The 23,433-nt window shown below is 39.7% G+C and overlaps 1 protein-coding gene across 2 annotated transcripts in view; it reads right to left on the reverse strand.

The window, feature by feature from the left end:
* Nucleotides 1–3,828: 3,828 nt before the first annotated feature.
* Nucleotides 3,829–23,433, reverse strand: part of LOC128702848 (cuticle protein CP1876) — a 423,299-nt gene continuing 403,694 nt past the window's right edge. Inside the window, exons 1-2 of one of the 2 annotated variants that reach the window (XM_053797280.2) lie at nucleotides 9,693–9,798; nucleotides 3,829–4,930 (exon numbers count right to left, since the gene is read on the reverse strand). In XM_053797280.2, the coding sequence (XP_053653255.1) occupies nucleotides 4,175–4,930; nucleotides 9,693–9,704 (768 nt within the window). In that variant the 5' untranslated portion in view covers nucleotides 9,705–9,798 and the 3' untranslated portion in view covers nucleotides 3,829–4,174. Of the gene's footprint in view, nucleotides 4,931–9,692; nucleotides 9,799–23,433 lie in introns of those variants that run through there. The other variant, XM_070102591.1, reaches the window with a different exon arrangement.

Consider the following 23,433-nt stretch of genomic DNA (forward strand, 5'->3'; position numbering starts at 1 on the left):
TCTCTCTCTTCGAGACAAGGGATACAACACGAACGTGTGCAAAACTTTTCCTTTTGCAACCAGAATTGTAATAGAATGACACAGACTTCCTGCTGAAGCCATGAGCGTGAAGACAACACCGACATTTAAGAACCAACTGGACAAGTACTTTGCTAGCATAGGATTCAGCTGCATACTGTGCTGTGGCAAACTGTAATCAACTGATTCCTGATAATGGTTCAGCTGCTACATCAGGACGAACAGTCAACAATGAACCACCCAAGGTAGCACTGGTAATTGTTGTAATGTAAGCATATGCTTCGAAACTGTGCAGACTCTGTAGTGGTCTGCGTCCACCCACACTACAATATTCTAAAGTAAAATAAGTGGTAACTAGAAGTAGAGACAGTAGGCAAAGTGGAGTAAAACGAGTAATTACTCTAGAAACTGTAATAAAATGTAGAGGATGTTTGAAACCCATTCCCTCACCCCACTTCATCTCCCGAGTCAATTGCATGCCATCTTTCCTATAGTATAAAGAACAAAGAGGCTCAATACCGTGACTGGAGCAATACACAACCCATTTTTGGGACAGTAGTGACCGGAGGGAGTGATGGGAGAGAGACAGAGCCTTCGGCTTTACTTTTCTTGCTGCAACATCTAGATAATTCGTGAGAGAGTTCTTAAGGAAATAGACCTTAGCATAAAGCCTCCGCGTGGACGTTAAAGGTTTCTGTTATCTTTAAAACATAATTCTCTCTCTCTCTCTCTCTCTCTCTCTCTCTCTCTCTCTCTCTCTAAGCTTGTCTCTACCTATCCTGTTATACTCAACTTTGACCTTATGTGATCGACTCCCTTTCTCAACTCCTCCTCCCTCACGCCTCAGTACCCCTTTACCATTCCTCTTCTTTTTTTCTGTTCTCTCCCTCTACTCCCCTCTCTCTCTCCCTCTACTCCTCTTCCTCTCTTCCACTCCCCTCTTCACCAATCTCACCAGCACCTGGTAATGGCCTGCCGGAACTCAGCTAGTATTTGTGGGTTCCAATGCTCGATACAGACGAGAAACATCTTGAGAAATGCCATCTGTGTTGGGAAATGACATCTTTGTTTGGAAATAATAATTGCGTTTGAAAAGTATGTGTGAGAAATGACTGAGAAATGACGCTAATAATGGGAAGTGAAAATCACATCGCTGTTACTAAATAACATCTGTGTTTAGAAATGACGTCAGTGTTGGGAAATGACAGTTGTTGTGTAGGTGGAACAACCAGCATGTGATCCAGAGATCGCAACGTACGGTCACATTAACCATATAATTGTAGCGAAACTGACTGATTTCTTCAGTTTCCTGCATCAACACATCACCATTATCAGTCATACATCTATGGACAATAGAAAAAAGTAGCATACAGAAAAGAATAGAAAGTTTTATATATATATATATATATATATATATATATATATATATATATATATATATATATATATATAAAAGGCGTGCCGAATACGTAAAACTTCTTGCTAACTGACAAGTTTTACCTATTCGGCACGACAGTATATCATATGGATGATAAGTGAGGTTGGAACTTTCGCATTAATCTCATTGGCAGGCTGGACTATGCAGCTAAAGTGCTCTATCTAAACCATAACACCAAACCATTTCTAGTAGTTAAATTATTGGCGTACCTACTTAGTTTTCTCGGTACACAAACTTTCAGAAGCTCATCAGTATAGTTACATCATGATGGAGCAACGCCGGTACATGAGCGAGCACCATAACACTACAACCAACCACCAGCAACTCATGGAAAGTACAAGAATAGCAAAACCCTGTATGAATAGCTCAAAATTACAGCGTGTAGGAACGTACAAAACACCTCGCTCTACTTAAACAAGTAAATGACAGGGCAAAATCCTACCTATAAGTAGTTTTCCGCTACACCTTCATGTTAGGAAAGGGCCGAGGGACCTCTTTTCATATTTGACAGCTTTGAATCTTTCATGTGAAGATATAGAAGCTTTTCACTCTTGAAGGGTGAATAGGGGGAGTACTGAAAATTGTGCCTCCCACAGAGGGTTATCAGGTGGACTCTGAGCGTGACACCTCGCAGAAAACTCTTCGTTATTCCTTCAAGGTTATCAACAACAGGCACAGCTAGACAAAAACATTGATTTCTCTAAGAATTTTCTGACCCATATTTGGTCAGCAGTATTTTGTCACTTCCTGACCTTTATCATCTGATCTCAACGTGTGAGCCAGTCCAGCTAGTGTCCACTATCGTACTCCAATCAACTGGCTTTTGGGTGAAGGCTTTTCTTATCTATCTTAATCCATTTTCTCTTTATATGATTCTCCATTATATTTCGTCATGATCCATTTTTTTCTATATTTTGTATCACTTAACATTAATTTATCCTCCCGCTCGCTCTCTCTCTCCGATTATATATATATATATATATTATATATATATATATATATATATATATATATATATATATATATATATATATATATATATATTGTAGGTAGTAGATTGGTAGACAGCAACCACCCAGGGAGGTACTACCATCCTGCCAAGTGAGTGCAAAACGACAGCTTGTATTTCTTTTACATAATGGTAGGATTGCTGGTGTCTTTTTTCTGTCTCATAAACATGCAAGATTTCAGGTACGTCTTGCTACCTCTTCTTACACTTAGGTCACACTACACATACATGTACAAACATATACATACAGACCCCTCTGTATTTTCTTCTATTTTCTTTCTAGTTCTTGTTCTTGTTTATTTCCTCTTGTCTCCATGGGGAAGTGGGACAGAATTCTTCCTCCGTATGCCATGCGTGTCGTAAGAGGCGGCTAAAATGCCGAGAGCAAGGGGCTAGTAACCCCTTCTCCTGTATATATTACTAAATTTAAAAGGAGAAACTTTTGTTTTTCTTTTTGGGCCACCCCGCCTCGGTGGGATACGGCTGGTACGTTGAAAGAAAGAATATATATATATATATATATATATATATATATATATATATATATATATATATATATATATATATAAGAGGGTGAAATAATCTAGCTCTAGGTCTTTCGCACTGCAAAGAGTGCCTCTTCAAGAGTTATGCAATAGCTATTATGTTGCAATAGGTAAGCAGAGGGTAGAAAGTCAGAGAGGCAGTGTGAATACAGCCGTTGTCTCACTCAGAAAATGGGAGTCCCCAGGGCGATGGATCGTTTTGTATTATTTTACAGATGATAATACACACAAATATAATGTGTCTACTCTAGAGAACTATACTATATATCTATTTATGTAATCAACTTAACCTGTGTTGGTAATTCAGCAGAGAAGTTATCTATATGATATCTATACTGATCGATACACAGGCGTAACATTCTTAGTTACACTGCTTCCTAACTGCTACAACCTAAGAACTCATGATTTCATTTCTTGTCACGACGATTACCTAATTGTACATAGGGCGGTAAACCAGAGTGAGTAACTCAGTGCAAGTAGTGAAGGCTCGATTCTTCGTCCGTTATTTACGACACAGAAACAGCTGTCTGCCTAACTGTTGGCTTCCTGTCAAGACAAGTTGTATCATGTTATTGTTATGGATTACTGTTGTATGAAACTTATGACATTATAACATAATGATTGCATTGTACTGTAGTTTATTATGTAATGGATATTATGACGCTTTCAACATACTCAAAAGCTAATTAATATATGTATTGCAGTGATCCTATAATCCTTAATGTTCATGATTGCTATTGAAGTCAATAATATATTTTTTCAGTTAAGAATATACACAATAAGAGAATATGTATTTCTAAAGGATAATAATACATATATTAAGAAAACTAGTTTATTATGTAATGATAATATCAGAAGTTAATCATTATCAGTGATTACGCTGAATAGATTGCCCACCTCTCCAGTCTGCTTAGCTGGTGACTGTACACCTTCCCTAACTGTTCAGCATGTGACTGTATACGCCTCTCCCATGTGGTGACTGCATACGCCTCTTCCATTTGATGACTGCGTATGCCTCTCCCAGATGGTGACTGCGTTTGCCACTCCCAGATGGTGACTGTGTATGCCTCTCCTAGTTTCCCAGGTGGTAAAACTGGATGGCTCTCGCTTTCTCCGGCCTACACACCTGGCACTCGCACTCCTTGAGGACGTGTATCAATACACTCAGAAGCGGTGGCCCTGGTAACCCAGGGCGGCGGCCACTGCTTGCAAGTGGGCGGCCTTGACGGCAGCCACTCCCGGGGTGTCCTTCACCACTCCGTCAACGCCCGCAGGAACGGTATCAGCTAGCGGCCCCTTCCAGATTGGACCCGCATAGTGAGACACATGGTGTGCTGGCAATCGTGAATACAGGCTCCCGGCCGAGTGTCCGGCCAGGTGACCGGCTATATGTCCACCCAAGTGTCCGGTCACGTATGCAGTAGCCTGTTTCGTACCGTATCCGGCTTTCTGTAAGGCTGCCATGTGTACAGCTTTAGCGGCAGCTACGGTTGGAGTATCTTCTACCTTGCCGTTCAGGCCAGCGGGAACCGTATCGGCTAGAGGACCATTCCATTTCTGCACTGGAGCCGAATAAGCAGTAGGAGTGTAATGTGTTGCATGGCCAGCGAGGTGGCCAGCAAGGTGGCCAGCAAGATGGCCAGCAAGGTGGCCGGAGGTTGAATGCGAGTGCTGGTGGCCGCCGTAATTGGAAGAGTAGGCATAGGTGTTAAAGGATGGTGTGTGGTGAACTCTGGTGAGAGGAGCGCCGTAATGGGCTTGGCTACTGCGACCTACGTAGATATCTATATCCGGCGCTTCTGCAGCCAGCAGTGCCAGGCGATTGTACTCCCTGATGAAGGCGTCGCGAGCCGCTGCTACCTCAGGTGTGTCCTGGGGGTACACCTGACCCACGGCTGCACCAACAACACTCAATACCACCTGCAATACATCCTCTTTAATACATCATCATTAATACACCTTAACTGTACCTTATTCATACCAGAGTTAAAATCATTAATAACATCCCATTTTACTTTCTGACGCATCAGTCTTTTAGAGAGAGAGAGAGAGAGAGAGAGAGAGAGAGAGAGAGAGAGAGAGAGAGAGAGAGAGAGAGAGAGGAAAGGGTGATTCATTTTCCTTAAGAGGTTAATCTATTAACCATTTAATTTTTATAATTGAATATTTGTAATATAATTTTATATTATAAATATAAATATTCATAAATAATATACATTTCCTGCCCTCTCTCGGTCGAATATTGAATCCCCGAAGTTGCTGACGACATTCGAAGGTATTATCTCACCACCGCATCAGACGGCAAGAGACAGACATAACTAGTATCGGAGAAATAGAACTGGAGAGCTTACAGATCATATAATTTTCTTCTGATAAAGTATAAACTAATAATTAGCTTTTAGTAATAGCTAGACAGAAGAGGTTAGGACAGTAGACTGATAAAACAGATTCAGTACCTTGAGTACCTTCATCTGATTTCTTTGTAATGAAGGTTCTAGCTTCGTTGTCCAGCTCTGTGCCCTCTTCTCTTTGTCTTTTATATGCTGTAATCCGAAGATCAATACTGCATTGCATATTTAAGTCAAGATCTAGTAAGCACGTTGTGGAGTGTCAGTACTGTTTCTGAGATCCTGTATTCGAAATTTATAGTTAAGAAGTCTATCATTGTTAACTTCATTGCTTATAGCAGGACATTTTGTTGTTAGAAGTCATTTTTAATAATTTCTTCAAGGTCTTCCTCTTTTTTTTAATGAAGGATAACTAGGTTTCTAGCAAAGTATATTTGCATTTGGCATAAAAATGCTTTAACATTATATTTTTCTGCTTTGAAATGCGCTGTATGCCCCTACGGTTCTTGTTTTGGAGAATAATTTACTGCGAGAGAAGAATTCTGTCCTGTTAGCGAAGGGAGAATCGAGCCTTGACCACTCCATGTGCTCAATGACCCACACTGGTTTAGCACCTCACGTTAATAATATTAATAATGTACAATAGAGGGAATTCACCATGTCTCCACCACAGCTCTAATATATCAAAGTTCGTCTGAATATTTCTGTAGTCAGGCTCACATCTGGAGTAATATTCAAACTTCTTAACCATACCACGGGCGAGGTTAGAACCCTCGGTCTGGGGTTTTGAGACACTCTGATCGCGGGTTCTAACCCCGCCCGTGGTATGGTTTGTTTGCAATCGTGTCATTACGATTTCGTGAGTCATTCAAGCTTCTTGTCATCGACAATCGTCGTGATTATTTAATGATCGATCCGTCTCAGTATCAGTCAAGTAAATTTTGAAAAGGAATAGGTCGAGGACAGATCCGTCAGGATTATCCTTTATGTTCAGCAACTCTGATATTTCCTGGGTTATCCCGTTATTTCTTTACAATATCATTTTTCATTAGATGTCTTTCTGGCTCTGTTAAATCATGTTTTGTTCTTATGACTCGTAAAATATGTCAGCAAGTATACATAGTGACAGCGAAATGCGAGTTATATCTAATATCTCAAATAACTTCCCATTATTCATCATCTGTTCAACACCTGGTCTGACGAGTGTCTCCTGACAATCATCTTATTGAGATGATGACCCATTAACTGGCCTTCTTTTTGAAGCCAAGATTTACACCCCATTAAGAATACAGAGTATCACCCCTTCCCCCTCAAGTGTTCTGGAATGACATTATTCCAGCAGACTTAGACGTAACCTCTTAATAATGATAAAACAATTTAGAGGATATAAAGGAGCCAACAACTCATTTCGGCCATATATTCTGTAAGCTAGACTAGTTAAGAATCTCTGATCTGTCCTTATCTAGTCACAAGAAAGATATTTTTTACCATTCTATTCTTCCTATCGTTGCTCAAGGCTTGAAGCTTGTCTCTGATTACATTATTTTTGGGCAACATTTTATCAATATTTTTTTTAGATATGTGTATACTGCCACAGTGGGATATATTTCTTTTATTATTTAATGAAATCTAGTAAATTTAGTAATAAGTGTGAAAATCGATTAATAGTTATTTTCTTCCATCTCACGATACTGTCGCCAGAAAATAGTTACCATTCGTTTTTCAATCACTAAATTCAAACTAATAGAACTAAGGGTAATAATGGTAGAATTACCAAGAAAATGTTATGAAAATGGATACATATGCAAATATTGTGACAATTTATTGTGGCAACATTTTGCTCTCCAGAAGCTTTACCAAGTCATCACATCTTGATTAAGTTCCTGGAGAGCGAAACGTTGCCGCAGCAAAATGCCACATTAATTGCATGTGTGTCTATTTACCTAACATAATGGAGCTAAGTTGAAAGCATAAGTTTTGTCTCCTTTGATGAATATTGGAGTGACGTTTGATACTTTGCTAATTCATATATTACATATTGTTAGTGGAAACACGGTTCAGTATATCGACTCTCTCAAGATTCTTTGTTCAGTAATGCTGATTTGATTACAAAAGCCTGAGATAGTCTTCATTTGCAAGTTATTGTTCAATGTTTAACAATATTTTAATTTAATATGGGAGCCGTAATGATCTGCTGTACAAAGGTGTTCTTGATTATACTAATTGCTATTTAAGCTTCTTGATCTCCATTTTAAGTTCAGGTTATTGAATTGCAAAAGAGTAGAAATTATTTGAATATAAATGAGAAGAATATTGCAGTAGAGAGGAGTCAAATTAATTGTTTTCAACCCTTTATCTCTTTTGTCTCTCCTCCAGTTCTCGCTTCTTTACCCATTGTCTTCATCTCTCATCATTTTCTTTATCCACACCGCTAGCTTCATCTTCCCCTTCTCTCATCTCCGCTACGTTAATTTTCCTCACCAACGCACACGTTGCTTACTTAATCTCCCTCTCGCATCTCCTCCGTTCATTTTCCCCATCAACACCCACACCTCTCGCTTCGTCTCCTTCCACCTCCTTCTTAAAATATTCTCTCTCTCCTTGGCATAAATTTCGCTCCCATTCAGTCCACCCAGGTAATCCTGAGCTTAAGAACCTTCATCTCAAACAGAGGTCGTCCTTTCTCAACACTTCTCAGTTCTCACAGATGTCGTCCTCGCCCAACGTTTCTCACAAAGGTTGCCCTCACTCAACGTTTCTCATAAAGGTCGCCCTCATTCAGCGTTTCTCCCAAAGGTCGCCCTCGTCCAACGCTTTTCACAAAAGTCGTCCTCACCCAGCACTTATCACAAAAGGTCGTGTTTCAGACTGAGGTCGTCCTCAATACTCGAGTCAGAAGTTCCTCAACTCTTCATGACACCTACGGATTTAGCGCTTATTTTCATAATAATAATAATAATAATAATCCAAATTTCTCTCATTTTTTATTCACTCTTATTATTTACGTTTTTATTAATTCGTAGGGAAGCGTTAAATCCGTATGAGTCACACAGTGCCTGTGGCTTGGGAGGATATCAGGTTTAAATGCAATGGAAGGATAGCTCTAATTCCTTGGATGAAGAGCCATGCGCCAGCATCAAGGCAACTTCCACTGAAGGGAATCCTCTTGAAAACATTTCCATTTATGCCTCTTGAATAATTATCCGTTTTGCTTCATAAACAAATGACTGAACTTTACATAATTAGCGAACGGAAGATCGAGCCTCTACTTCTCCTTGCATTGAATGACCCATGCGGATTTAGCACGTCTCTGTGAATATAATAATGATGTGCAAGAATGTTATACAATACCGACAAGATGAAATTAAGACACATGTGCAACATCTGGGTATCTTTATTGTAGACGTTTCGCCACTGGATGGCGAAACGTCTACAATAAAGATACCCAGATGTTGCACATGTGTCTTAATATAATAATGATAATAAGATGTTCTCAACACTTCATTCTCTGGTGAATAAGACAAATGCAACACCTGCGCATCTTTATTCTTAAGACGTCTTCAGATTATTATTATTATAACAAAAAAGAAGCGCTAAGAACGTCTTCAGAGAAAAGGTTCTCAGGTGTTGAACATGTTTATTCAACTTTCGGTATTGTATACCACCACTGTTAACAATTCGCTCTCTATCTTCCGATTGTTAGTGTTTTTTGACGCGTTGCTGACATGTCGCTAACAAAAGATACTGACACATATGGCTGAATCATGTGGCTGATACCTTGTATTTTCATTGCTGTCAGCAGAAAGCTCCTGTCAGCAGAGAGTAGTGAAGGCTCAATCTTACTTCTGCTTACCACCAGACACTCTGCTTGTTCAGTTTACAAAAAGTATAATGAATTTTATATAAAAATTCTTTTTATAATAAAATCCAATGAATAATATATTAAAATTCAATGAATTACATATTGAAGCCCAATAAATTATATATTAAAGTCTATTATATATTAATGTCCAGTGTAAAATAATTCACTTTATAATTATCGAAAAAGTAAACTGCTCAGCGTAACAGGAATCAAGAATTTAGCCACATTCACTTTTTTGTTTCGTAAAAGCAAATAATAGATTGGATATATACACCACGAGGTGTATATATCCAATATATACACGTCTATATGCTGTGACGTTAATTTAACCCCTATTTTAGCGATTAAAAGTATTCTAAATTTGGCGAACGGATCACGTACAGCCTTAATGGCCCTATTAACCAACCAGCAGAGTGGAATTAGGTGATGGTTTTATGTGATCCCATTTAAAGGGGAGACAATCGATACTCACCAGGAGAAGCATGCTGCGTTGCTCCAGAAAGGGAGAGTCTGGTACTAGTGCAGGAATGTGGGAGACTGCTGGTCTTATAAACAGCGCGGGAACCCGATGTCCTTGAGGCATGCCTAGATTCAGAGTGTCAAGGGTCATTTGGACCGCGCCAATAGCAGGCATACCACTATCTAGACAACAGTGTCTGAATTACGATGTCAGACCTACACTGCCAGGACTATACTGCCAGCATTACACTTTCAGGCCTACACTCCCAGTCCTACACTCCCAGTCCTACACTCACAAGACCTACTTTCACTGCTAAACCTACCCATATATGCGAAAGTGTAAAATACTACCTACGTGTATTTGTAAGCACAATGTTATCCATTAATGTTTAGGTGTAGAGTGCTACTCACTAATGTTTATATATAAACACAGTGTTACTCTGTACAGTGCTGCCCACTTATATGTATGTGTACACACAGTGCTACCCCTGCATGTGTAGGTATACATTGCTACTCCTGCATGTGTAGGTGTACAGCGCTAATCCTGCATGTGTATGTATACAGCGCCACCCATGCATGTGTAGGTGTACAGTGCTACCCATTGCATGTGTAGGTGTACAGTGCTACCCATTGCATGTGTAGGTGTAAGGTGCTACTCCTGCATGTGTAGGTGTACAGTGCTACCCATTGCATGTGTAGGTGTGCAGTGCTACTCCTGCATATGTAGGTGTATAGTGCTACCCATGTATCGAACATCGCAGTTGGGTCAGTACAATAAGTAAACAACTCTGGACCCGAGAGCAAATGACAAAATCTCCCATTTTTTTTACAATCGATCTGAAGGTAAATTTGTTTTTGTTAAAGTTAATCTAAAATTTATTTGGGGAAGAGATTGGGGAAAAAAGCCCTGCTAAATTCCTCCTAATAAATTAATGGCCCTAAGTATGGTCATAAGATATTTTTATTTAATTCTTTGGTGCTCCAATGAACCCTAGTGGAGGTTCCAGTAATATATTTGCAAATTCTCGTAGTGCTCAGTAATAACAACTACTATAAACATTTCCTATGAAATATTCATGTTCGTAGATAATTTTGTGGTGTCACAATTTAAAACTAGAACAAGCATTCCATGCACGATTGACAATTTTTTTTTCTGCTAAATTTATAAATTTTGGGATTTAATTTAGGCAATCAAACATAAACTTAAAACAAGTTTTCATAAGTACATGTATACTTACATATAATATCACGAGAGAATAAGAAACCAGAAGTGTTCATTATTAAAATACCTGGAGTCTACCTGGAGGGTATTCCGGGGATCAACGCCCCCGCGGCCCGGTCCATGACTAGGCTTCCTGTTACTGCTGGCCGCACGTAGTCCAACGTACGAACCACAGCCCGGCTGATCCGGCACTGACTTTAGGTGTTTGTCCAGCTCCCTCTTGAAGATAACCAGGTGTCTATTGGTAATTCCCCTTATGGCTGGTGGAAGGCTGTTGAACAGTCTTGGGCCCCGGACATTTTTTCGTTAATAGAGTGGGAGACTGCTAGAAAGAGATCTAGATATGGAACACAAAATAAATATGTGTTTTAACCATTTTAAATTTTAATGCACACACACACACACACACACACACACACACAGGGATGTTAGGAAGTATTTCTTCAGTCACAAAGTTGTCAGGAAGTGGAACAGTCTGGGAAGTGATGTAGCGGAGGTAGGATCCATACATAGCTTCATGAAGAGGTATGACAAAGCTCATGGAGCGGGAAGAGTAACCGAGTAGCGGCCAGTGAAGAGGCGGGACCAGGAGCTGTGACTCAACCCCTGCAACTATAACTAAGTGAGCACAACTAGGTGAGTACACACACACACGCACGCACGCACGCAAAACAAACTTATTTTTCCACGAATGTCTTGGAGACTTGTAAAAGTGTTCTCCAAAGTGAAATTGCCCGACGATAAACTGCTGGTTCACGCGGACCGTTGGCTTTATGTGCGCGTTATAGCCATAATCTGGAGTGTCTCTCTTCCGTTTGTGTTGTGTGTGTGTGAGCACATGTGGGAGGGGCAGTGGAGAAGGGATTTAGTGTCAACAGGAAAACAAGGTACCTGTCATTCGTGACACAAAAGCTTCGCTTCTCTGTCATCTGATATTCATCTTAGCGATATCTGTTTGTAAACAAGACTCAGTGGATAACGCGTCGGTCCGGAGCTTGATGACTCTCTGACCGTGGGTTCTAGCCCCGCCCGTGGTGTGGTAAACTGTGTCCGTGTAAATATTGCTCTCGGTGGGGCTATTTTGAAGCGTATTCCCACTAGCGTTACATAGAGCAGTTTTCACAGTGGTAATACTGACAACCACTCATCCAGTAGAGACATTTATAATTGTTATTTTGGTGGTGATACTGGGAGCCGTTCCAGTGGGACACTGAGCTGTACATGAATTATATACAGTACAGACAAGCTGAACAATTATATTCGTGTGTAATATCTGGGTATCTTTATTGTAGACGTTTCGCCATCCAGTGGCTCTATCAACACAAAATTAAGACCATCGTAGTGCTCTTCACTAACTACAAGGCTGAGGGACTGATTACCTTATCTTATGTAAATAGTTCTGTCTTCCAACTATGTTCTGGAATTTGTATTGATAAAGCCACTGGTTGACGGAACGCCTACCAGTTGTAGTACTTGTGTCTAATTCTTCATCACACTCTGAGCTCTTCTTTTCCTGGAATTACTGATAACTGTTATTTTTTTGGAATTGATGTTCATGTTCTTTCAATAACAGTGCTTGGAGCAGCTATCCAACAGTGTTCTCTGATAAGCTGTTCTTTCGATCTGCACTTTTCTCACAGTTGATTCACGCAGCTGACATTTCTGATTGTCATCGGAGTGAATGACACACAGTTACACTGGCGAAGGAAAAAAGTAATTATTCGGTAAATTTCGTCTATCAGATACTTGTTTATGGAGAAAAAAGTTAACCCCTAGGCCTTGATGCTAGTGCCACCCTCTTCTTAGGCCTTGATTCTGGTTCCACCTTCCTCCTAGGCCTTGATGCTGGTGCCACCCTCCTCTTAGGCCTTGATGCTGGTGCCACCTTCCTCCTAGGCCTTGATGCTGGTGCCACCGTCCTCTAGGCTTTGATACTGATGCCACCCTCCTCTTAGGCCTTGATGCTGTGCCACCCTCCTCCTAGGCCTTGATGCTGGTGCCACCCTCCTCTTACTGAACCAAACCTGATTGCCTCTCATTTTCCAGGCGTTGTATGACCCTAATGAATTTAGCGTTTCTCCATGAATATAGATAAAACAAAATAATAATAATAATAGTAATAAAAGAAGAAGAAGATGAAAAAGACAAAGATGTAGACGAAGAAATGAAAAATGTGTTGGTGCAATTAATTTAACTGATTGGTCATCTGGGGTTACTTTAGTGTATTAACGGTAAGCACTAAACCCATGTGGGTCATTCAGCGTGTTGGAGACTTGATCCTCCGCCCATGTGGGTCAAGAGTAGAGGCGGCTCGACCCAGCTGGGAATGAACGACAATCCTAAAACTTATATGAAATCACTACTACCCTCCCGAGGAAAGGATACGAACCCGAGGTCAATTAGATTACCAGGCAGGTAGCAAACCCACTCCCACCATCATACCGTGAGCCCAGCTGCATCTTGTGATGTCACTGGTTATATGAAAGCACCAACTCACTGAGCATTGGCTTCGATCCCTGGTACTCCAGTCCTAAAACTAGCAGGCCAGTGCGCAGCATATTTGCATATTCCAGCATAAACATCGTAATTATTTTGTGTATATGTATTTGATTATTCTGAATTCAATTACGTTCCTATCAAAAGTTTATATAGATGCAACAATTTTATGCAGATTATTACGGTCAATGAGATGACAGTGGCATCAAATGTATGCATATAAAACACGACTCATCTAGCCTGTACATAACTCCTATGTTGTTTGTCTCTATGTACACACAATTTACGGCGTTGCTTATTCAGCATTATAGTCTCGTCCATTTGAAATCACTTTTTGGTGAGAAAATTGCAATAATACCAGCACTATTGAAAACGTTGGTAATATTGAAGAGATGAATTCAATGTTGCTTTTTGTTTTATTGTATGGTAATACCACAAGGTTATTTTTAAAACAGACTGGCAGCAAATCCGAAAAGCAATATAATTTTTCTGGCTTGCCTTAAAGCTTTATAAATGATCGTTGATGATGTGTAATCAAGCCTGGCAGAAACCTTCATTATTGTATAGTACTGTGGGTATTTAATGTCAGAAACACTATCTTACGGAGAGTGCTTTAATAATAATAATAATAATAATAATAATAATAATAATAATAATAATAATAATAATAATAATAACGTTTATTGCATGAAACAATATTTACAGACCTAGATTGATATCAGTGACATACTATATAAAAATCCCCCGGTTATGCAGAACATTTCTGGCAGCTTAAGTTAATTTTGTCCCCAGGATGCGACCCACACCACTCGGCTAACACCCAGGTACCTACTTATTGTTAGGTAAACAGGGACAGCAGGTGTCTTAAGGAAACACGTTCTAATGTTTCCACTTGTATCGGGGACTGAACCACGGACCTCAGTGTGTGAGCAGAGAGCGTTACCAACCAAGCTACAGGTTGATTATTATTATTATAATCAAGGGGGAAGCGCTAAACCCGGAGGATTATACAGCGCCTGGGGGGGGATGTGGAAGGCATTCAGGCTTAATTCGGGGAACTGGAGCACAGATCCAATTCCCAAAATCAAGAGCCCCTCACCAACATCAAGGAACCTTCCTTGAGGGGAGCTACAGGTTGAAAAGCACTCGATTCGAAAAATTAATTCTACACTAACTTCCCTTGGATAAAACTGGATTACTTCCCATATCTAGGAGCCGGATATCCTTTATGAAAGTACCAATTCTCGAGTATATTAAAAATAATTACATCTTGCAAATCTCGTATTTGAGATGACTAGGAGTCGAACGAGCAGTAATGGTAGGCAAGATGACGGTAAAATTTCTTGCGTTAGCGGCACAGAGAAAAATAGTCAGCATATGTTATTCTTTATTTCTGTTTTTTACAGGTAATATTGTCTTAAACAATATGTTGCCTACACCGCTATGACTATCACTACTACTACTAATACTAGTAATAGTAGTACTACTTCCTCCACAACCACCATCACCACTACGATATAACAAGAACTATATAGCGACGTATGATAAATAAGAGACAAAACAAGAGAGAATCGATAATAAGTTTGGAATAAAATGTGGCACAGTTTGTTGACAGAAGTTGAAGCAGCTTCTCCCCTGACACTTTCTCTTATGCAAGGTTTTCCTCTGACATGGGGCTGCACCTTCTTCTAACTGACGGGCTTTCAAAAATCTTCGTCTGACAGGTGTTGCGACGTCAGCTTCTTACAGGTGTTGCAAAATTATCTTACAGACTGATGTAAACGAAAAAACAAAAATATACGAATTAATATTTTAAGTATTTTTTCCTCTGATGTGCAGACTATTTGGGTTTTACTCATTCTGGTGAATATAACAATACAGAAATATTTTGATAATAATAATAATAATAATAATAATAATAATAATAATAATAATAATAATAATAATAATAATGAAAATTATATATAACAGCTTATCTTGGCTCATTCATTCTGCTTGGAAAAAAGTAAGTTAATTATCACATGTCAAAGGCTCTTGTCAAGAGATATTCGTGCCGGCGTGCGTGCGTGCATGTGCGTGTGCGTGTGCTTGTGCGTGTGCGTGTGCGTGTGCGTGTGTGTATGTGTGTGTGTGTGTGTGTGTGTGTGTGTCTGTCTGTCTGGATAGAAAATCCACTTAAGACAAAAAGGCTAAACCTCGTGATTTCGTTCGTCAGTACATTTAAGGCTGAAGCATAAACTAGGCAGAGTGTCAGGTTTGAAAGCTTTCTAATTTCCTGAGCGTGATTACCTGCCGCATCAACTTTGATCTTTCGCTTTGACTTTGATGTTTAGCACCACCAGTCTCTCTATTTGTTTTTTGTTTTTTTATTAAAGTTCTGGATGCGTGAGTTGATGCCAACGAGATTTCTCTTTATTGTTAAAAGTTGTTTGTAGCCTTGAAATTATCATTATCATTAATTGTATATTATTATTATTATTATTATTATTATTATTTAGAATTATTATTACTGTTATCACTATTGTTACTATATTATTATTATTATTATTATTATTAGTAGTAGTAGTAGTAGTAGTAGAAGTAGTAGTAGTAGTAGTAGTAGTAGTAGTAGTAGTAGTAGTAGTAGTAGTAGTAGTAGTAGTAGCAGTAGTAGTGGTAGTGGTAGTAGTAGTAGTAACAGAAAGAAAACAAACACTTGCACTACGGCTAAAACCACCAGCTCTATCACCACTACCTTTACTACTACCATCACAATAACCACCACCACCACTACTGCAACAGCTACCACCACCAGCCTCACCACCATCACTACCATCACCACCCTCACCACCACCAGCCTCACCACCATCACTACCATCGCCAGCCTCACCACCACCACTACTGCCACAGCTACCACCACCAGCCTTACCACCATCACTGCCTCGTCATCCTTTCTTTACCTCTCCATCACCACCAATGTCATCCTCACCAGAGAACTGAATTTTCCTCACCTCATCTGGGGTCGAACTTGATCACTTTCGTACGACCTCACCAAAAATGTTTTCTTGTCACAAATTTGTCGTAAGTTTCTCAGCAAAAGTAGAAAGTTTTCAAGAGCAGGTGAAAGACTTCACTAGTTAGAGAAAGTTTTTCGCAGGAAGGTAAAGTTTTAAAAAGGGGGAAAAATTGTTATTACAAGAATTTTTTTCTCAACTAAACAGGAAAGCTTTATCTGAAAGGAAAATATTTTATTTAAAAAAATATTTTCACCAAAGCAGGATTTTTTTTTGGGGGGGGGAGAGGGGCTGACAAGAAAAGTTTTCACCAGACTGGGATTTCTACTTAGCAGAAGGGGAAAGTTTTCAACAACAAAAAAAGGGAATTTTCAACAGAAAAGGGCACGTATTTAGCATGTGAAATTTTATCAACAAAAGTTAGAACAAAGTCGTTGAGAAGCAGGACAACCTTACAACAGCCTACCTGGACACACTGACACGGAGATATACACTCGCTAGGATTTTTTCTTTTGTTTTTAAGTAAGTTTATTCAGGTATACACAAATATAGTTACATAGATTATCATACATAGCAGCATATGTGTAGAGAACCTGGGATAACCCAAAAAAGTCAGAACGGGTTAGTTATTTCCATTGGGGTCCTGTATATTGGGGTCTGTATATTATCCTGCGTTTGCGTGTGTTAAGTATACGGATGAACACACACACACACAAACACACACACACACACACACACACACACACACACACACACACACACGCAAAAGATTTATCGACATCAGAAGAGTAGATATGGACAGAATGTTATGAAATCTCCAAGATGAACCGAAGAGATGATCGGTAGCACTTTTATTGCAAACTTAATTAAAGTAGAACCAGCTGCAAGAAGGTGTATTGGAGCTGTGAATCGACCCCTGCAGTCACATATAGGTGAGCACACACACACACAGAGGACGCCCCCCCAAAAAATCAGTCTTGATATGTTATAGGAATTAGTAAGTGGATGCTGAAATTGAACAATGAAAGAATAGAGGCTGGAAAGCCCCAAAACAACTGATGGGTAAATATCGTTTAGAATTTAGCTCACGAAGTATTCGTATAGATAATAACGTCAGTAGAATATACAAACAAAGTAAACTTACGAAAAGCCACAAGAAATCTGACGAAGAACCCTACCAGGATGTTTTACATATGCAAACACATGGAATCCTTCCTCAGGTCAAGCGCAAAAAGTATCCTCTAGAAATTTCAGAGTTTGGCACTTGACTGGTCTCGGAATAGACGCATGAGCTGTAAGGTGAGTCTGAAAGAGATACAGCTCATGAAACTATAGATGAGGAGATTTGATGACGACGTTTCAGATTCTTAGTGGGATTAACTGATTGTATTAGACCAGATTTCTTGACATGGGATTATTTTTATTATAAAACTATTATTACAACGGTTGTAGTAGCTGTAAGGGGAAGAGGTAGACTTGTAAAGGTGATATTGAATCAGGGGGATGAGAAGGGTTAGGGAAAATCAGGGTCGATCTAAGGGTTCATTTTAGGCAAATAAAGCTAGGGAACAGAGATGGAGCTGTTAACTCAGATGAATGAAAGAGAAGCAAGAACTTTGTTACTTGAAGGATAGTCAAGGGGTGAAACGAAGGGGTGAAACGAAAGGGTAAAATTAAGGGGTGAAATGAAAGGGTTGAATGAAGAGGTAGAAGGAAGGGGTGGAACGAACTAGGTGAGGAGGTAGTGGAGGCTGACACTGTATACGACTTCAGATTAAAGTATGATAGATCCAAAGGGACCAGTTGCCCTCAGCACCGGCCATATCAAGTGCAAAAGGCCCTGGAACTGAGCTCAACTAAACAAAAATATTTCAGTTAGTGTATCTAGGTGATTACACACACACACACATACACACACACACATACACACACACATACACACTCACACATACACATACACACATACACACACACACACACACACACACACACACACACACACACACACAGTTGGAAAGTTGAAGACATAGATGAATCACAGGGATGTTAGGAAGCATTTCTTCAGTCACAGAGTAGTCATGAAGTGGAATAATTTGGGAAGCGATGTAGTGGAGGCAGGATCCATTCATAGCTTTAAGCAGAAGTATGATAAAGCTCATGGTGCAGGGAGAGTGACCCAGAAGCGGCCAGTGAAGAGGAAGGGCTAAGAGCTATAACTCGACCCCTGCAACCACAACTAGGTGAATACAACTAGGCGAGTACACACACACACACACACACACTAGATATTTAAGGACCCCAGAGGAAATAAACAACAGTGCTTGACTTTTCTGAACTATTCTGGATTACAAATCCTCCAGGGGGTAATAATCGAGTAAGGTAATCTTCAACCTTCATTCCTTAAACACACACACACATACACACACAGGCACCCCCCCGTCTCCCCCACACAGAACCAAACAAAACAGGCCAAGTATCTATTGACATGTGTGTTTGTAAAACGGTAACTAGCATATAGGCAGAGGCGGATCTACTGTGAAACTAATGAAGCTTAAGCTCCAGGGCCCCTAACCCCGGAGGGGCCCCAGAAGCCACTTTAGTACACATTGCTTAAAAATTTTGGGTCTGTGTAAGAAAGAGTTTAAAAACAATATTGTGTAAACAAATACAAAATAATTAAAACAAACATTAAAAGGTTATTAGAGTACCATGTAGTCTAGGCGGTGCTGGTTACCATGGTGACCCCGTTACAGTTCAAGCTTCAGGGACCTCCATAACAGCTCAAGCTTCTGGGACCCCCATAACAGTTCATGCTTTATGGATCCCCGTAACAGCTCAAGCTTCAGGGACCCCCTTAACAGTTCAAGTTTTATGGACTCCCGTAACAGTTCAAGCTTCAGGACCCCAAAAATGTAGGTCCAAGACTGCGTACAGACACTTAAAAAAATTACTTATAAAATTTAACTTTCAGAAAATACTTCTCTTAAGAATTCCTAAGAATATTTTTAAGGATTTAAAGATATAAGATTTCTTGTCGAAAACTGACAGATTTTAGGAAGGACAGGCTGGAAAAAACGTAAAGGTGCAATAATCTATAATTATTATATTAGATCTGTTCTGTGTAGTGTATATGTGAACTAGTGTTATTAGAAATAAAATTTGTATAGATTTTTTTTTTTTTTTGGGGGGGGGGGGAATTAGAGTCTTTTGGCTATATTGTAATTTAAATTTGTTACAGTAAAAAGTTACTTTAGTAACGTAGGGACTTTTGAAAAGTTTTATTTCACTGTGCATTTCCTCTTCTGCATACTTCATTTCAATCTACTTTTAGCTCAAGATCAGAAAAACAATTGTTTTCAAACTAGTGCCGAATCTCAAAGGTCGTAATGTACTTTTAATTTTCTGACGTCAACATCCACTCTTCCCTTGACAAATGATTAAACACGAGCAATCTCTTCACCTAGACCTTCCTATTTAATAACATATCTAAACTATCGAAATAACTAAGTTACAGACTTAAATATCACTCTTGAGCACTTCTTGATTTATTTACGTTTATCCAACTTCACATCATGACTTAAATTCTTACGAGTACAACAGTAAAACGAAATACTCACGCATTTATAGGAATTTATACTTTGGCCTTCTAGAGAATCGATTCTGCTAGCATTCGTACTTCACGTCGCATCTGAATAAGACTCAGACGCCAGAAATACACTAGAACAGGTCGGAATATTAGAGGAGGTTCGCATATTGAAGCATTTGCATGCCAAGTTTAACAGCGAGAGAGGAAGACAGCGGCAACTAATGGCTCGCTGGCACGTATGTGAGTCCTGCTACAGACGCAGTAAGTTCTCTCTTCTGGTAGTACCTGGATACACACCTATATGATGTCCTTCCAAAAACCACACAATCTGTATAACTTAAAAGGTGAAACTCTCTCATTGTATATACACAGTGAGGTATAAATCACAATGTATATTTACAGGGATATGTAAATCTCAGTTCATATGCACTTAGAGGTATACATGTCTCAGAGTGATTATACACAAAGAGGTGTATTTCACCTGAGTATATATACAAAATGAAGGTATATTTTTCTTGAAGGAATATTCACAAAGAGACTGATCGCTCATTGTATGTATATATATATATATATATATATATATATATATATATATATATATATATATATATATATATATATATATATATATATATTTATATTTATTATCACACTGGCCGATTCCCACCAAGGCAGGGTGGCCCGAAAAAGAAAAACTTTCACCATCATTCACTCCATCACTGTCTTGCCAGAAGGGTGCTTTACACTACAGTTTTTAAATTGCAACATTAACACCCCTCCTTCAGAGTGCAGGCACTGTACTTCCCATCTCCAGGACTCAAGTCCGGCCTGCCGGTTTCCCTGAACCCCTTCATAAATGCTACGTTGCTCACACTCCAACAGCACGTCAAGTATTAAAAACCATTTGTCTCCATTCACTCCTATCAAATACGCTCATGCATGCCTGCTGGAAGTCCAAGCCCCTCGCACACAAAACCTCCTTTACCCCCTCCCTCCAACCTTTCCTAGGCCGATCCCTACCCCGCCTTCCTTCCACTACAGACTGATACACTCTTGAAGTCATTCTGTTTCGCTCCATTCTCTCTACATGTCCGAACCACCTCAACAACCCTTCCTCAGCCCTCTGGACAACAGTTTTGGTAATCCCGCACCTCCTCCTAACTTCCAAACTACGAATTCTCTGCATTATATTCACACCACACATTGCCCTCAGACATGACATCTCCACTGCCTCCAGCCTTCTCCTCGCTGCAACATTCATCACCCATGCTTCACACCCATACAAGAGCGTTGGTAAAACTATACTCTCATACATTCCCCTCTTTGCCTCCAAGGACAAAGTTCTTTGTCTCCACAGACTCCTAAGTGCACCACTCACCCTTTTCCCCTCATCAATTCTATGATTCACCTCATCTTTCATAGACCCATCCGCTGACACGTCCACTCCCAAATATCTGAATACATTCACCTCCTCCATACTCTCTCCCTCCAATCTGATATCCAATCTTTCATCACCTAATCTTTTTGTTATCCTCATAACCTTACTCTTTCCTGTATTCACTTTTAATTTTCTTCTTTTGCACACCCTACCAAATTCATACACCAATCTCTGCAACTTCTCTTCAGAATCTCCCAAGAGCACAGTGTCATCAGCAAAGAGCAACTGTGACAACTCCCACTTTATGTGCGATTCTTTATCTTTTAACTCCACGCCTCTTGCCAAGACCCTCGCATTTACTTCTCTTACAACCCCATCTATAAATATATTAAACAACCACGGTGACATCACACATCCTTGTCTAAGGCCTACTTTTACTGGGAAATAATTTCCCTCTTTCCTACATACTCTAACTTGAGCCTCACTATCCTCGTAAAAACTCTTCACTGCTTTCAGTAACCTACCTCCTACACCATTCACCTGCAACATCTGCCACATTGCCCCCCTATCCACCCGGTCATACGCCTTTTCCAAATCCATAAATACCACAAAGACCTCTTTAGCCTTATCTAAATACTGTTCACTTATATGTTTCACTGTCAACACCTGGTCCACACACCCCCTACCTTTCCTAAAGCCTCCTTGTTCATCTGCTATTCTATTCTCCGTCTTACTCTTAATTCTTTCAATAATAACTCTTCCATACACTTTACCAGGTATACTCAACAGACTTATCCCCCTATAATTTCTGCACTCTCTTTTGTCCCCTTTGCCTTTATACAAAGGAACTATGCATGCTCTCTGCCAATCCCTAGGTACCTTACCCTCTTCCATACAATTATTAAATAATTGCACCAACTACTCCAAAACTATATCCCCACCTGCTTTTAACATTTCTATCTTTATCCCATCAATGCCGGCTGCCTTGCCCCCTTTCATTTTACCTACTGCCTCACGAACTTCCCCCACACTCACAACTGGATCTTCCTCACTCCTATAAGATGTTATTCATCCTTGCCCTATACACGAAATCACAGCTTCCCTATCTTCATCAACATTTAACAATTCCTCAAAATATTCCCTCCATCTTCCTAATACCTCTAACTCTCCATTTAATAACTCTCCTCTCCTATTTTTAACTGACAAATCCATTTGTTCTCTAGGCTTACTTAACTTGTTAATCTCACTCCAAAACTTTTTCTTATTTTCAACAAAATTTGTTGATAACATCTCACCCACTCTCTCATTTGCTCTCTTTTTACATTGCTTCACCACTCTCTTAACCTCTCTCTTTTTCTCCATATACTCTTCCCTCCTTGCATCACTTCTACTTTGTAAAAACTTCTCATATGCTAACTTTTTCTCCCTTACTACTCTCTTTACATCATTATTCCACCAATCGCTCCACTTCCCTCCCGCACCCGCTTTCCTGTAACCACAAACTTCTGCTGAACACTCTAACACTACATTTTTAAACCTACCCCATACCCCTTCGACCCCATTGCCTATGCTCTCATTAGCCCATCTATCCTCCAATAGCTGTTTATATCTTACCCTAACTGCTTCCTCTTTTAGTTTATAAACCTTCACCTCTCTCTTCCCTAATGCTTCTATTCTCCTTGTATCCCATCTACCTTTTACTCTCAATGTATCTACAACTAGAAAGTGATCTGATATATCTGTGGCCCCTCTATAAGCATGTACATCCTGAAGTCTACTCAACAGTCTTTTATCTACCAATACATAATCCAACAAACTACTGTCATTTCGCCCTACATCATATCTTGTATACTTATTCATCCTCTTTTTCTTAAAATATGTATTACCTATAACTAAACCCCTTTCTATACAAAGTTCAATCAAAGGGCTCCCATTATCATTTACACCTGGCACCCCAAACTTACCTACCATACCCTCTCGAAAAGTTTTTCCTACTTTAGCATTCAGGTCCCCTACCACAATTACTCTCTCACTTGGTTCAAAGACTCCTATACATTCACTTAACATCTCCCAAAATCT

This window comes from Cherax quadricarinatus, chromosome 82 (assembly GCF_038502225.1).
Source record: "Cherax quadricarinatus isolate ZL_2023a chromosome 82, ASM3850222v1, whole genome shotgun sequence".
NCBI classification, from domain to species: domain Eukaryota; kingdom Metazoa; phylum Arthropoda; class Malacostraca; order Decapoda; family Parastacidae; genus Cherax; species Cherax quadricarinatus.